This window comes from Sardina pilchardus, chromosome 1 (genome assembly GCF_963854185.1).
Source record: "Sardina pilchardus chromosome 1, fSarPil1.1, whole genome shotgun sequence".
Lineage (NCBI taxonomy): Eukaryota > Metazoa > Chordata > Actinopteri > Clupeiformes > Clupeidae > Sardina > Sardina pilchardus.
In genome coordinates, this window is record NC_084994.1 from 49,939,010 (window position 1) to 49,951,879 (window position 12,870).

At 44.7% G+C, this 12,870-nt stretch overlaps 1 protein-coding gene across 2 annotated transcripts in view; it reads right to left on the bottom strand.

The window, feature by feature from the left end:
• Positions 1-106: 106 nt before the first annotated feature.
• The window catches only part of myh11a (myosin, heavy chain 11a, smooth muscle), a 30,393-nt gene continuing 17,629 nt past the window's right edge, over positions 107-12,870 (bottom strand). For both annotated transcript variants that reach the window (XM_062548388.1, XM_062548383.1), the window contains 29 exons: positions 12,659-12,832; positions 12,357-12,530; positions 12,140-12,254; positions 11,778-11,968; positions 11,479-11,600; positions 11,297-11,366; positions 10,975-11,135; positions 10,744-10,852; positions 10,400-10,531; positions 9,889-10,095; positions 9,330-9,467; positions 9,098-9,221; positions 8,716-8,887; positions 8,367-8,579; positions 7,757-7,901; positions 7,422-7,628; positions 6,908-7,012; positions 6,666-6,818; positions 6,297-6,545; positions 5,892-6,104; positions 5,538-5,750; positions 5,256-5,417; positions 5,045-5,173; positions 4,868-4,956; positions 4,610-4,733; positions 4,166-4,374; positions 3,775-3,883; positions 3,410-3,582; positions 107-1,261 (listed from right to left, as the gene is read on the bottom strand). In XM_062548388.1, coding sequence (XP_062404372.1) covers positions 1,126-1,261; positions 3,410-3,582; positions 3,775-3,883; positions 4,166-4,374; positions 4,610-4,733; positions 4,868-4,956; positions 5,045-5,173; positions 5,256-5,417; positions 5,538-5,750; positions 5,892-6,104; positions 6,297-6,545; positions 6,666-6,818; positions 6,908-7,012; positions 7,422-7,628; positions 7,757-7,901; positions 8,367-8,579; positions 8,716-8,887; positions 9,098-9,221; positions 9,330-9,467; positions 9,889-10,095; positions 10,400-10,531; positions 10,744-10,852; positions 10,975-11,135; positions 11,297-11,366; positions 11,479-11,600; positions 11,778-11,968; positions 12,140-12,254; positions 12,357-12,530; positions 12,659-12,832 — 4,518 coding nt within the window. In that variant the 3' untranslated portion in view covers positions 107-1,125. The remainder of the gene's footprint in view (positions 1,262-3,409; positions 3,583-3,774; positions 3,884-4,165; positions 4,375-4,609; positions 4,734-4,867; positions 4,957-5,044; positions 5,174-5,255; positions 5,418-5,537; positions 5,751-5,891; positions 6,105-6,296; positions 6,546-6,665; positions 6,819-6,907; positions 7,013-7,421; positions 7,629-7,756; positions 7,902-8,366; positions 8,580-8,715; positions 8,888-9,097; positions 9,222-9,329; positions 9,468-9,888; positions 10,096-10,399; positions 10,532-10,743; positions 10,853-10,974; positions 11,136-11,296; positions 11,367-11,478; positions 11,601-11,777; positions 11,969-12,139; positions 12,255-12,356; positions 12,531-12,658; positions 12,833-12,870) is intronic.

The following is a 12,870-nucleotide window of genomic DNA, read 5'->3' on the forward strand; positions in this document are numbered from 1 at the left end:
TCTTGTGCTTGGTGTGTAGTTAGTGTAATACTTTGTAAAATTGCCATTTTAAATGTTATCTCTGAAACAGGCACCACAGAAACAAAACAAAAAACACAAACACAAATAGGCTTTTGTCAAACTTTATTTGAAGTGCAAGTGGTTTCACAAATTCATATTTTTAGTGACATTTATGCCAATTTATGTAAAATACAATAACTGATGTAGTTTTTAGTGACGTGGTACAGCTTGAAGAATATATTTAGATTATATTAAATTAGTTACTAGAAGAGACCAGTTGTTCGTATAGAATATGCGTGATATAGGGTGGAATATGATTGCACATCACTTTGTTACCCTGGAGTGATGGAGGGTATGACTAAAATGTCAGATCTGAAACCTAAACCTGACCAAGCAAGTTGTTAGTTGCTATTGTTATTTTCTAGCATTATGTTTTTTAGACAAAGTTACAGAAGTGATGTACTAAAGTGCAGAGAAAATTATTCTTGGGGATGCTGAACTTGTCTCTGTCTATTTTAATTTAGGAGATGGGAAATGTCACAGTCTAACCACCCATGGGCTGTTTCCATTCATCATTATCTGAAGTTCATCCTTTGAGGAACACATTCTTTATTGACATATATGTTCATTACTAAGATCTTTCAAAACTACTGATGCATTTCAAATGTGAAAAAAAAATAAAAAAATGTATCCCCCGCAAGTGAAAAGCAATATAAGACGTACCTGAGAAAAGTGTAAATCACTAAAATACACAATTATCCAATTTTCTAAAATAGTTCAGTGCAGTTTATGAAAAGTACAGTGGGGAAAATAGTTATGTAATAATAAAATTTGTTTTGTTTTATACTCTTTGGAGACTGCCAACATTCGGGGCCTTGTGGCCCACCGATGTCAAGCTCATGCAGGAACAAATATATAAATTAACACTGAGCCATGTCCACATGCTACAGAAGGCCTATGGACTACAGGCAGTATGAGGTGAGAGAAAGCCTTAATGCAGTGCTTTGGCATGGCCAGCAAGCTAACGGTAATTTCAGTGTGTGTGTGTGTGCGCTAAGAATGGATGAGGCAGGTCTATGAAACAGCAGAGGAGAGGTGGACGAAGGGGCGGAGCGCTGGGCAGCTCTACTCGCCGTTGTAGTCGCCTCCCACGTCGCCCGCGTCCTCTACCGCGTCACTGGTGTCAATCATCGTCCTCCGGCTGGCGCCGCCTCCACCGGTGCGCCGGGGCGTGCTGCTGAAGGACGACTCGGTGCCCCGTCTGGAATGCCACAGAGCGCGTTATTAGATTAGCTGAAGAACAGACAGTATGGCTGAGGTGGGCACAAAGCACTTGCATTATTGGGCAGCTGATGGTGACCTGAAATCCACTGCAATGCCAGAGAGAGAAAACAACACAAATGCAGAAAACTCAAAGTTATTGAAAGAGAAATCTGTCAGAAGATCAACCCAAGGCATGGCTCCAAACAGTTGTGGACTGTACGTTCATGCACACCCTCTGCAGTCCACCTTTCAATTCAGCCAAAATTTCAGCTAGCTAGTCATACAGAAAGATTTATCTAATGATTAAACCAAGTGTGAGTACGGTTCTGTCCAGAAAGGATTATGTTCACTGTCATCCATGTTTAAAAATACAAACTGAGATGTGCAATGCAGAAGTGGTACTTAATGTATGATATCTACAGTATAAACAGAGAAATCTTGTGACAAACATTAAAGGAAAATAGTTCATGATGAATGTATATGAAAATGTTATGATTTGCTCCATTCGTTATCTTAACAACGGTTCTATGGTCACTGCATTACCACTAAGTGCTGTGTTGTGTTTCTGTAGACTTGTGTGTTGTGATGAGATGAAACAGGAATGTAGCAGCAGCAACAGCAACAGCAACACTTCAAAGCTTTGAGTCAAACAAAGCCCTTCAGAGCTCTGACCAGCCTCCTGGCCAGCACCATTATAGGTCTTACAAAATTACGTTCTAATCCGTGAAAAAAAATCACACCTGGTCGGTTACGACTGTAGATTGTAAATTGTCTTGCCAAATGACCCCACTAATCATATTCTACAAGTGCTGGAAGCGATATTTGAAATCCCAAATTTTCTTGCTTGCTTTACATTCTGAGAAACTCGAAGAGTAGCCTACAAAAAACTAAGAAGTCTCCTGAGCCCAGTAATTAGGGACTTGTTTTTCAGCCTGGGCTGGCTGTATTAACCAATCAGGGGGAAAAAATATGGAAGTGATGTCTTCTGATTTTCTTCCTACTTGCTTGATAGTCTATTTAGCACATGTACTGAAGAAAATCAGTAAAAATGCAAAATGTTTCCGCACAAATAACAACTTGGTTGGTTACGGACTTGATAAAATAAAACAATAATTTATCAAATTCTGCTCAAAGACCGTTCATCTGTAGGGTTTTGCTTGACTACCGGTAATCAGTGAAGGCCAGAAAAACAACTGGTGAACACAGTACATAACTGTTCAGAAAGGCAGATTTAGAAGATCATGTTGTAAATATAGCCAGTGGAACTCATTTGAGTCTTCACTACAACTCGTGTGAGTCTTCACAAACAACAAATGAGTTTGGTTTAGATCTCTAAACCAGCCTTGAAATAGAGAGAAATATGGTCAAACTAATGGAACTGCTCTTCTCATTGTGCTACCTTTAGGTTTACAGTCTTTGCTGTGAGACTTTTGAAGAACAGTTTTTGGATGTTTGATAACATTAACCATATTTCACTCAGAAAATGAAAAGATCAACGCAAGAGGTGCTCTGTGACCAGAAAAGGTATCACAATGTGAGGAACTCCTGTAGGTGCAGCGGTACCTGCATAGTCACTGCGCAGGCTCAGGATTGCCTCTGCAATAGAGACAGACACACTTTGACTGCTTGTATCCCGAGACAGGCGTACGTCTCAAACTCCAAAAGATGCTGAACTCGTCTCTCTGTTTATTCAGAAATAGCCATTTCTTGTTTGGCCTTAATGCCACTGGGTGATGGACTTGACAAATATATAACTGGACATTTTTTTAAAAACTAGGGCTCGGATCTGAACACTGTCTATAAATTCGTCTTCTCCTGGAGTGTGACGAGACCTGAGGCAGTATGCTCCAGCTCATGGAGGATAATGACAGAATGAGAGACAAAAGAGACCAACAACAACAACAACAACAACGACAACGACAACACACAAGACAAGACAATACGCAAGGGAAGCCTTGCTGCTTTAATTCTGACCATCTTATTCTTTCCTCTGATGGTCCCGTTGGAATGTGTCTTGAATTAATTTAAACTGAGCTCTATTTCTGATGAGACACTTTTAACTTCTCAACAGCGGAGTGTTCCTCCATTCACTTGTGTCTCTGCCATGTTAACAGGGGCCCACGGAGCCCTGGGCTCATTCTCCTACCTGAGTTTGCTCTTGAGAGAGTTGACCTCGCGGCTCATGGCGTCATTGGCCTCAGTGGCCTCCTCCAGCTCTCTCTGCAGTTTTCTGCGGCCAGCAGTGATGCGCTGGGACTCCTCTTCTGACTCCTCAAGCTGCCTCTTCAGCTGCTTCATCCGCACGCTGGACTTGTCCGCCTGAGAGGAGACAACACAAACGCATAGAGCAGAGACTTCAGGAGAGAAGTGGTGGCAAGCCTTTGAGATATTTATAGTGCTACAACAGCAAGTTGTCTGTTAGAACCTACAGACACAATTGACTTCGTTTGACGTAATCCATCAGTAGTGGCATGAGAAAAACGAGGAAGCAAATAAAAACAAACAGCTCACCTGGTCTTTGTACTGCTCAGCTTGCTTCCGCTCATCCTCCACCTGAATGATCAGATCCTTCAGCTTCTTGTCCTTCTGACGGACTGCCTTGGCAACGTTCTGCTTATCTCTACAGAGGGTGACACGCAGTCAGCGCCACAGCGCTTTCAGTTAACGCAAGGACATGTCGCCACAATGTACCTCAACCTCTGTTATTAGGCAACATGACTGTAGATCATGCTCACATATCACACAGTGCATATGATAGTGCAGTATATTGGTGTACTAACCTGCTCTCCTGCTCACATATCACACAGTGCATATGATAGTGCAGTATATTGGTGTACTAACCTGCTCTCCTGCTCACATATCACACAGTGCATATGATAGTGCAGTATATTGGTGTACTAACCTGCTCTCCTGCTCAAGCTGCTCCTCCAGCTGAGCCACCTTAGACTCGAGGGCAGAGATGGAGGACTTGAACTTGGACTTGACTTGGTTCTCCATCTCCTGTAATTTGGCTTTGAGTTCCTTGTTCTGCCTCTCCATTTGCTGCCGTGCACTCTCATTCTTTTGGGACGTGGAGCGCTCTGACTGAAGCTCATTGGTCAGTTGGTCAACCTGAAGTGATTGAAAGAGACAACGCAAACAAAATGTATTTTGTCTTATATCATCTCCTGTGGCTTGAACAACTTCTTCCACATCTGTGGTTCTGGCTGCATATGATCATTTACTATTCTACTTTCCATTACCTCATTGGCATATCATTCCAGTGGTAACTCATAGATGTTTATGACCTTGATACCTTCTTAGTGCTTTCAGTTCAGTTCAGTTGTGCTGTTGTCTCCAACGTTACCTGTTGCGAGCTCTTCCTCAGACGATCATTGACTAGCTCCACGTTGCTTTGCTCCTCCTCCAGTTCCTCCTCCAGTTGAGAAATCTTTGCTTCCAATCTCCGCTTGTCATCTGCAAGGGCTGACCTGGAAATGTTCCAAAAATTGTGTCATGATTAAAAGTAAGGAGGGCTTTGATGCATATGCGTCTTTTAGCATGTAGCAGCATTTAATGCATTCATGTTTTAATATCATTAAAACAGCAATACTGTCAGACTTACTTTCCAGAGGTGTTACTGTGAAGCTCATCAGCAAGTTCATCTCTCTCAGCCTCGGCTTGTTTCTTTCCCCTCTCTGCGGCAGCCATGTCCTACAAAGAAGTATAATCACCACTTTCAGACCTAGCCTAATTCTAGATATCCTCCTGATAGCTTGTCGAGTGAACGAAAGTTCGGTACCTCCTGCAGCTGCATCAGTTCTGCCTCCAGACTCTTCGCCTTCCTCTCGCTTTCCTTGGCGGTGGAGAGAACATCCTCCCTGGCAGAGCGAGCATCATCCAGTTCCCTCTGGTAGTCTTTCATCTGGCCCTGTGATAGAAGCTCAAAGTTAGCCTAGCTATAGTCAAAAAACACTCCTTCACGACTTCAGAAGCTCTGGCGTTCGTCTCACCTGGAGTTTGCGGAGCTGCTTGATGGCCTCATCTCTGCCCTTGTTGGAGGTCTCGATCTGGTCCTCCAGGTCCTTCACGTCTCCCTCCATCTTCTTCTTGGCTGCCGCCATGCTGGCTCTCTGCTTGCGCTCGTCGTCCAGTTCTGTCTCGAGCTCACGCACCTGCCGAGAGAACAGGCAGCTCCTTCAAATTCTCTACTGCTTTTAGAGACCAAGGAAACGTAGAACATGCCAAAGAAAATATGTCGGTCAGATTCTTCTGCGTGAAAGACAGCCGCGTACCTGCTTCACAAGTTGCCTCTTCTTGTCCTCTCCCATCTCGTCTCTGCCCATTAGGTCCCGGTCGAACTGGGCCTTCATTGCCTGCATGTTGACCTCCAGACGCAGCTTGGCGTCCTCTGCTGCTTGCAGCTCATCCTCCAGCTCCTCCAGCTGAGTCTTCATCTCGTCCACCTGGGCCTCCAGGCCACGCTTGGACTTCTCCAGCTCATGGACCTACAACACAAGGACAATGGGCTATCATCACAGGAGGATCTACAGCAACAACAACAGAACCATTGTCTTTTATTTAACAAAACAGTCGGTAGGCTCCTCATCACATTCATGAAGAAAGTATCTGAGATGGGATGAACTTACGCTCTTGCCAACGTCATCCTTTGAGCTGACCAGATCCTCCATCTCAGCCTTCAGGCCTTTGTTGACCCTCTCCAGCTCCTCGCGTGAGTCCTGCGCCTCCTGCAGTGCCCGGGCCAGAGACAGCGCTTTGGTCTCTTTCTCACGCGCCTCCTGCTCAGCCCGATCCCGCTCATCAGCGTACTTACTGGAGATGCTCTTCTCCTCTGCCAACATCTGAGGAAATACTTGAGGTTAGCTTAGTTCTAAGTTCTTGGTTAAGTTCTAAGTGCTTGTTACAAGTTAAGCATGTGTAATGCACACTGAAATAGTTTTGACGGTGATTGATTATGACAGGCATTTGATGACTTATTGTTATTGATTATTTGATTGGATTGATGGATTATACAATATTTTAAATTAACTGACCTGGTCAAACTTCTTCTGCTTCTTCTCCAGGTTCGAGACGACGGTCCTCTGATTGTCAAGATCCATCAGGACATCCTCCAGCTCCTGCTGGAGCCTGTTCTTGGTCTTCTCCATCTTGTCATGAGCTGCTGCCTTCTCCTCATACTGTGTGTTGGAAGCCTCAAGATCTCGCTGCAGCCGTTTCTTGTTCTCTTCAAGCGCCTCCACATTTCCAGACATGTCATCAAGCTTCTTCTTGAAATCTGACAGCTGTGGATTTCACATATCAATCATTTCGAGATTAGTCTCATTTTCACATAATCCCTCCCACAGTCTCACAAATAGCTGGTGAGATGGTTGACTGTGATCGTTATGAGACGGTAGACTCGCCTGGATGTTTAACGTGGTGACGTGTCTCTCCACGGCCCTCTTGGCTTCTGCCTCCTCGTCCAGCTGCTCCTGAAGACTGTTGCGGTCATCTTCCATCTGCCTCAGCTTGGTGGAGAACTGCAGCTTCAGTCTGGTCTCCTCAGCCAGAAGCTCCTGGAGGCACACAGTGAGATTTAGGGTTTACAGTCCATTACAAAGTGTGTGAAAATGACCGATGAGGGAGAGGAGGACTGATAACCCACCTGTGTGTCGTGGACCTGAGTGGTCAGACCGGCCACGTCTTTGCTCAGCTTGATGTTCTTACCCTCCGCTTCGTTGAGAAGGTTGGTCACACCTTCCAATTCCACCTACGATGACAAGGTAGAAAATGTGTCAATTTGAATGGCATATTCTGTTCTATGAGGCAAACTACAACTCTTTTGTGCAGACACGTCATGGTTGTCCCATACACTTAGAATGTGAACAACGCTGAATTAAATCACAGCAATCAAATAACTGTAGTTGTTTTCGAGCCAAAACTGTGGTTGACTGTGGTCAGGCCTGCTTCCAAGCTGCTTCTCGACAGATTACTGACACTTTGTGATGAAAAAGTAGCAGAGTTTATACAGCTGTGCAAGCTTTGTTGATAGCAGAGGCTTTGGGGGCTCGATTACAAACAAGTTTATCTCTGTTGCCTGACATAATCAAAGTACGATGGTAACGTACCACGTAATATCAATCATTGTAACTTGTGTCAACTGTTTAAATTGCACTCACAGTGATTTTGGAGGCTCTGTCGGTCAGCTCTGTCCTTTGCCTCTCGCCCTCGTTGTATTTGGACTGGAGGTCACCCAGCTGGCCCTCCAGCTTCTTCTTCTTGTTCTCCACATCCTGCTTGGCTGTGTTGATCGAGCGGATCTCGATGTGCAGCTCCGACGTCTCCTTCTCCAGAGCCTGCTTGGCCTTCTCCAGGTTGGACTTCACCTGTGAGCATCAGATGAACATGTTGTAGTTTCCGGCTGTTGACTGCACATTCACTATTACACATGGACAGTTATTGAGCACCACAACTTCCAACAATAAAGCTGACATGTTGTTCAGCATCCACCTACCCTCTTGGACTGCTCCACCTGCTCGTTGAGCTCCTCCACGACCTGGGTGTGTTTCTGCCTCATCTCGTGCACCAGAGCCTCGTGGTTACGGCCCTCATCCTCCATTTGCCGCTTCAGCATGGTCACCTCCTGCTCACGCTTGGCCCTGGAGACAGACATCAAGCAAGACAGCTCGTCAAACTCCACACCTTCCCTCCACTGTTTCACACCAAATGGTTTTTGAACCAAATGGAAAAACTACTAGCTTTCAAGATAATAATAAAACTACTTTTAGGCTTTCGTCTGACAAACATAATGACTTAGACAGCGGTTAGATGGCCATCTAGTCCATGAAATGGAGAGTAATGCAGTGTAAATATTTTCCTTAGTAACCAAAGTGCGTTACTTTTTGGTTTTGACTATCAGTATGATTTTTATTTTTCGGCCTGGATTAACTCATTGCTTTTGGTTGCATCTGCATGTTGATCGAAGAGTGGTAACAAAACATCTATAGAGATGGGAGTTCTGAGGTGGTATAACACCTTGGGAGAGTTCAAAAGGCTTGAATCTGTTTTTTCTTTTTTTAATAAAAGTATTTAAAATGTGTAAAAATGCATAAAGGCTAGCGCACCTGAGCTCCTGTTGGGTGGCGGTGGTGTCTAGCGTGTCCTCCAGCTCGGACTTGAGGGCCTCCAGCTCCTCTCCCAGGTCGCGCTTCATCTTCTCAGCTTTGTTGCGGGCAGAGCGCTCTGATTCCAGATCCTCCTGCAGGTCTGAGATGTGCCCCTCCAGTTCACGGATCTTCTTCAGGGCGTTGTTCTTCTGAGCTGTCTCATCTTCCAGCCTAGCATACAGAACAAACAGGACTTGTAACTGATGTAACTGAAATAAACAAGACCATTTAGGCCCATTACAGCCAATTATGTCTTTGAATGGTGAACCCTTTGAAGCAAAATGTTAAAACTTCTGTAGAGTTTAACCTGGACAAAGCATTCTGGAGCTCTTCTTCCTTCTTTGCAAGCTGTGCTTTCAGATCGGCGATTTGTTGCAGCAGGTCAGCTATCTGATCCTGCAGGTCATTTGACTCAGCTTCCAGCTTCCTCTTGGCTTTGTCCAGCTCCTGCCTGCTCTTCTCCTCCTTCTTTAGTCGGACTAGAGATCAAGAACACGTTCCCATGTTACACATCCAGTCATATGCTGTTCCTTCTCAGATTGTGTCATGTTACTATGGCTTTTCACAGCTCTATGACTTACGAAACCTTTTATCTGCTTTCTTGCTTTCCATGCTTCATTCATTTTCTATTTGTGTGAAAGCTGCCACAACTCTTATTTCGATGTTTTAATGACGATATGCGTACTTACCCTCAATTTCAGAGATCATAGATTCGTGCTTGTTCTTCAGTTTGGTGAGGTTCTTGGACTTCTCCTCTTCCTCTGCCAAGTTGGAGCTCATGTCCGCTACCCTCTCCTCCAGCATCTTCCTTTCCTATGAAACAGAAACATCCAAAGGTTACATTTATGCTGTGTTTTTCATCACTGAGTGTAGTGGCTATTTGCACAGTTCATTAATATTGCTACATGGCATAGTAGTTACCTTCTGTAGCTTCACGTTCTGGTCATCCATAACAAGGAGGTCATCCTCCAGTTTCTTGACCTTGCCCTCACAGGTGACTTTCTCCAGTTGCAGCTTCTGGCGAGCATCCTCCTCTTCCTCAAGGTGCTCTTCCAGATCCTGGGAAAGAGAGAGAGAGAGAGAGAGAGAGAACATCAGGAACATCAGAACCTTAAGGAAATACAAAGATGTGGAATGGCCTAGTCCTGAATATTTGAGTGTCCTTCTACTTCTTTTGCTTTTGAGGTCATCACTGATACAGTACATAGGTTTGTTACGGAACAGCCTACTCAACACACATTGTATTAACGTGTATAAATCATGTGGTATGGTGAATGTGTATAAATCATGTGGAATGGTGAATGTGTATAAATCATGTGGTATGGTGAATGTGTATAAATCATGTGGTATGGTGAATGTGTATAAATCATGTGGTATGGTGAATGTGTATAAATCATGTGGAATGGTGAATGTGTATAAATCATGTGGTATGGTGAATGTGTATAAATCATGTGGTATGGTGAATGGTTAGCAGCTGGACCTGCATCTGCTGCTGCATCTTCTTCTTCTCCTCCTGCAGGAGGATGGAGCGGTCCTCCTCCTCCTCCAGACGGGACTCCATCTCATGCAGGATCTCCTCCAGCTCCTGCTTCTTGCTGGCCAGACGCACCCTCATCTCCTCGGCCTCTGCGTACAGCTCGGTCTCAGCCTGCAGCTGCTCCTGGAGCTGGGTCTTCTCCTCCGCCAGCTGGAGAAGGAGACAACAGCAGGGTGTTTACAGATGGGGCACAACAGCAGGGTGTTTACAGATGGGGCACAACAGCAGGGTAAAACTACACTGCAGCCCTGGGTGTACCCAGCAGGTGAGCTCGGTTACTGGAAAACGTCTACTTGCCAAACCACTAAAATGAATGGATTCATGTTTTCTGCAAAATGGGCACAGTTAATATGCAAGAGGAAGCTTTGAAATATGATGTTAGTGGACAAGAACTGCCAACCTGTGGCCAATAAACACAGTGGCACACGCTGAGGTGGCAGGTGAGTGCGTGTACCTGAGTGTGCTTTAAGGTGATGTCCTTGAGCTCGACCTCGAACCTCTGTGCTGACTCCTGCACTCTCTTCAGCTCGTCCTCCTTCATGGTCATCTCTTCCTCCTGCCTGGTCACCTGGAGCAGAGGCTTGACCTGAAGACACAGACAGGGGACTAGTTAACACAACTGAACTGGCCCACTCATTACAGTGATTACAATAATGGCTGCCTCCAAACATACAAGGAGGGGATGTTCACATAATGGAATTTCTGATACTGAATTAATCATGTGAAGATTCTAAATCAAGCACCATTTCATGGGAGGTTTTCATTTTTGGAAAACTAACCTGGATCTCATTCACTCACCTTGGTGAAGAGTCTCCACCACTGCCAATTCCTGAGTTTGAGGTAGGCGGCACAGTTCCTCTGGATGACTTTCATGGCCGTCAGCTGCTGTTGCAACTTGGCGAATGCCCTGTAGTACAATTGACAATTTCAGTCTTGCTTTAGGCAATGGTAGATGTTGAGCACACCACCAGCAACAATATATGGATTCAATTCTTTATTACAAGATGAATCTGTGATAAATATTCCTACTTTCTGGCCAGGAATCCTCTGGCCTGGGCTTGGAAGGCAATGATGATGACTGTGATCTTCATGTCTCTCTCCTCCTCCAGCTGAGCCAGGACTCCTGTCCTGAAGAAGATCTTACTCTGACCAATCCGGAACAGATTTGCGTCCAGATCCAGGTGCTTCATCTGTTTGGGGACAGAAATGGGTCAGCCGATGTTCACAGCAGAGAGCACAGAACCTGCGACTAGAACTTTTCTGTATCTTTGGAATCTGTGTAAAATATAGTTAGATAGTGGGTGGATCATGATAATGACCGTATGAGGATTGGCTTGTTTTGTAGACTCACCATGACGCAGCAAGCTTGTTTGCCATCCATAAAGCCTTTAGGGATATGACCTGCAGCTAAGATTTCATATCTATGGGAAGCAGCATCAAGAATAGAATCAATATCACAACAAATAAAAAATAAAGGATTAAAATATTCCTCCTCAAACTAATCGTCCTAAAATTAGAACATTGGCATTTTACCGCTGCCGGAACTCCTGGAAGACAATTCTGTTGGGGAATCCTTGGCGACAAATACGGATACCCTCCAGCACACCATTGCACCTCAGCTGCTCAAGCACCAGATTAGCATCCAGCTTCCCAGCCTGTGGGAATGAGGGAACTAGAATCAGTCATGGAGGACATTTAAAGAAATACACAATGATGCAATGACATCATGTTAGTGTAGGAATGATAAAGGTTTTGTTTATCAGAGGTTTGTCCATAAATAAGCGAAAATTAGAGTGGACGTCTTTAAAAATGGCACAAGAGCAAAACTTCACCCTCTTCTCGTGGTTGGGGATGATACAGCGGACAAAGTTTGGCTGGGTGTTGTGAAGAGTGGTCATCAGTTTGGTCAGCGACTCCTTATAGAGCTGGCCCACTGTGCGGAACATTCCCTTCTTGGTCTTGGAGGAACTGGGTCCGCTGTCCGACATCTTGGCTAAGGTGTCCAGACCCACAACGCGGTCAGCTGTGAGAGCACATATTGTATTTGATTAGCGGATATTCCAATAAACTTCTTTGGAGGTCTTCACCAAAATTCTGACTTAAAAAACTAATTAAAATAGATTCAGGAACGACATGTTTTTGAGCTGAGCCATAATTGATTTCTGTCATTATAATTAAAGGTCAAGCTTCTCACCATCTCTCCACAATTCAGCCATGAATGCATTTGAAGAGTTACTGAGTAATGTAGTCACGTTGTCATTCAGAGGGTCCATGTTCTTCGTCAGCCACGCAAAGGCATTGTAGTCCACCTAAACAGTGATAATGTGGAAGATCCATATCATTCCAGGGTATTCATTAGCATCTGTGGACAGTTAATGAGGCAAGGACAGGTGGCAGAGAGTGCACAGTACCTTTCCAGCATAGTGAAGCACAGAAAACAATGTCTTGTCTTTCAGCTTTTTGGGGATGGAGAACTTAATGTGGCTGCTATGTGTGTTACAAAGCTTTTCAACAAAGGAGACGTCCGTGGCTTTGGGGAACCAGCACTCCTCATCCAGCAGGGCCAGGATGCCAGGAGGGTTGTTCTGTTGAGGGCATTTAGCACAGACAAAAGTTCAGAATTACCAAGCAAACATCATATTTCTATTTAGTCATAGAAACATCTAATGCCATCTGTATTATTCACTTAAAAAACAAGCTTTAGGACACTAACTGGTCTTTCAATTAGTTCAATGCAAGGCTGCAGGTCCAGGCCGAAGTCGATGAAGTTCCACTCGATGCCCTCCCTCTGGTACTCCTCCTGCTCCAGGATGAACATGGTGTGGTTGAAGAGCTGCTGCAGCCTTTCGTTGGTGTAGTTAATACAGAGCTGCTCAAAGGAGTTATCCTGTGAAGAGATGGCTTTCATTAGCTTGTGAACATGGT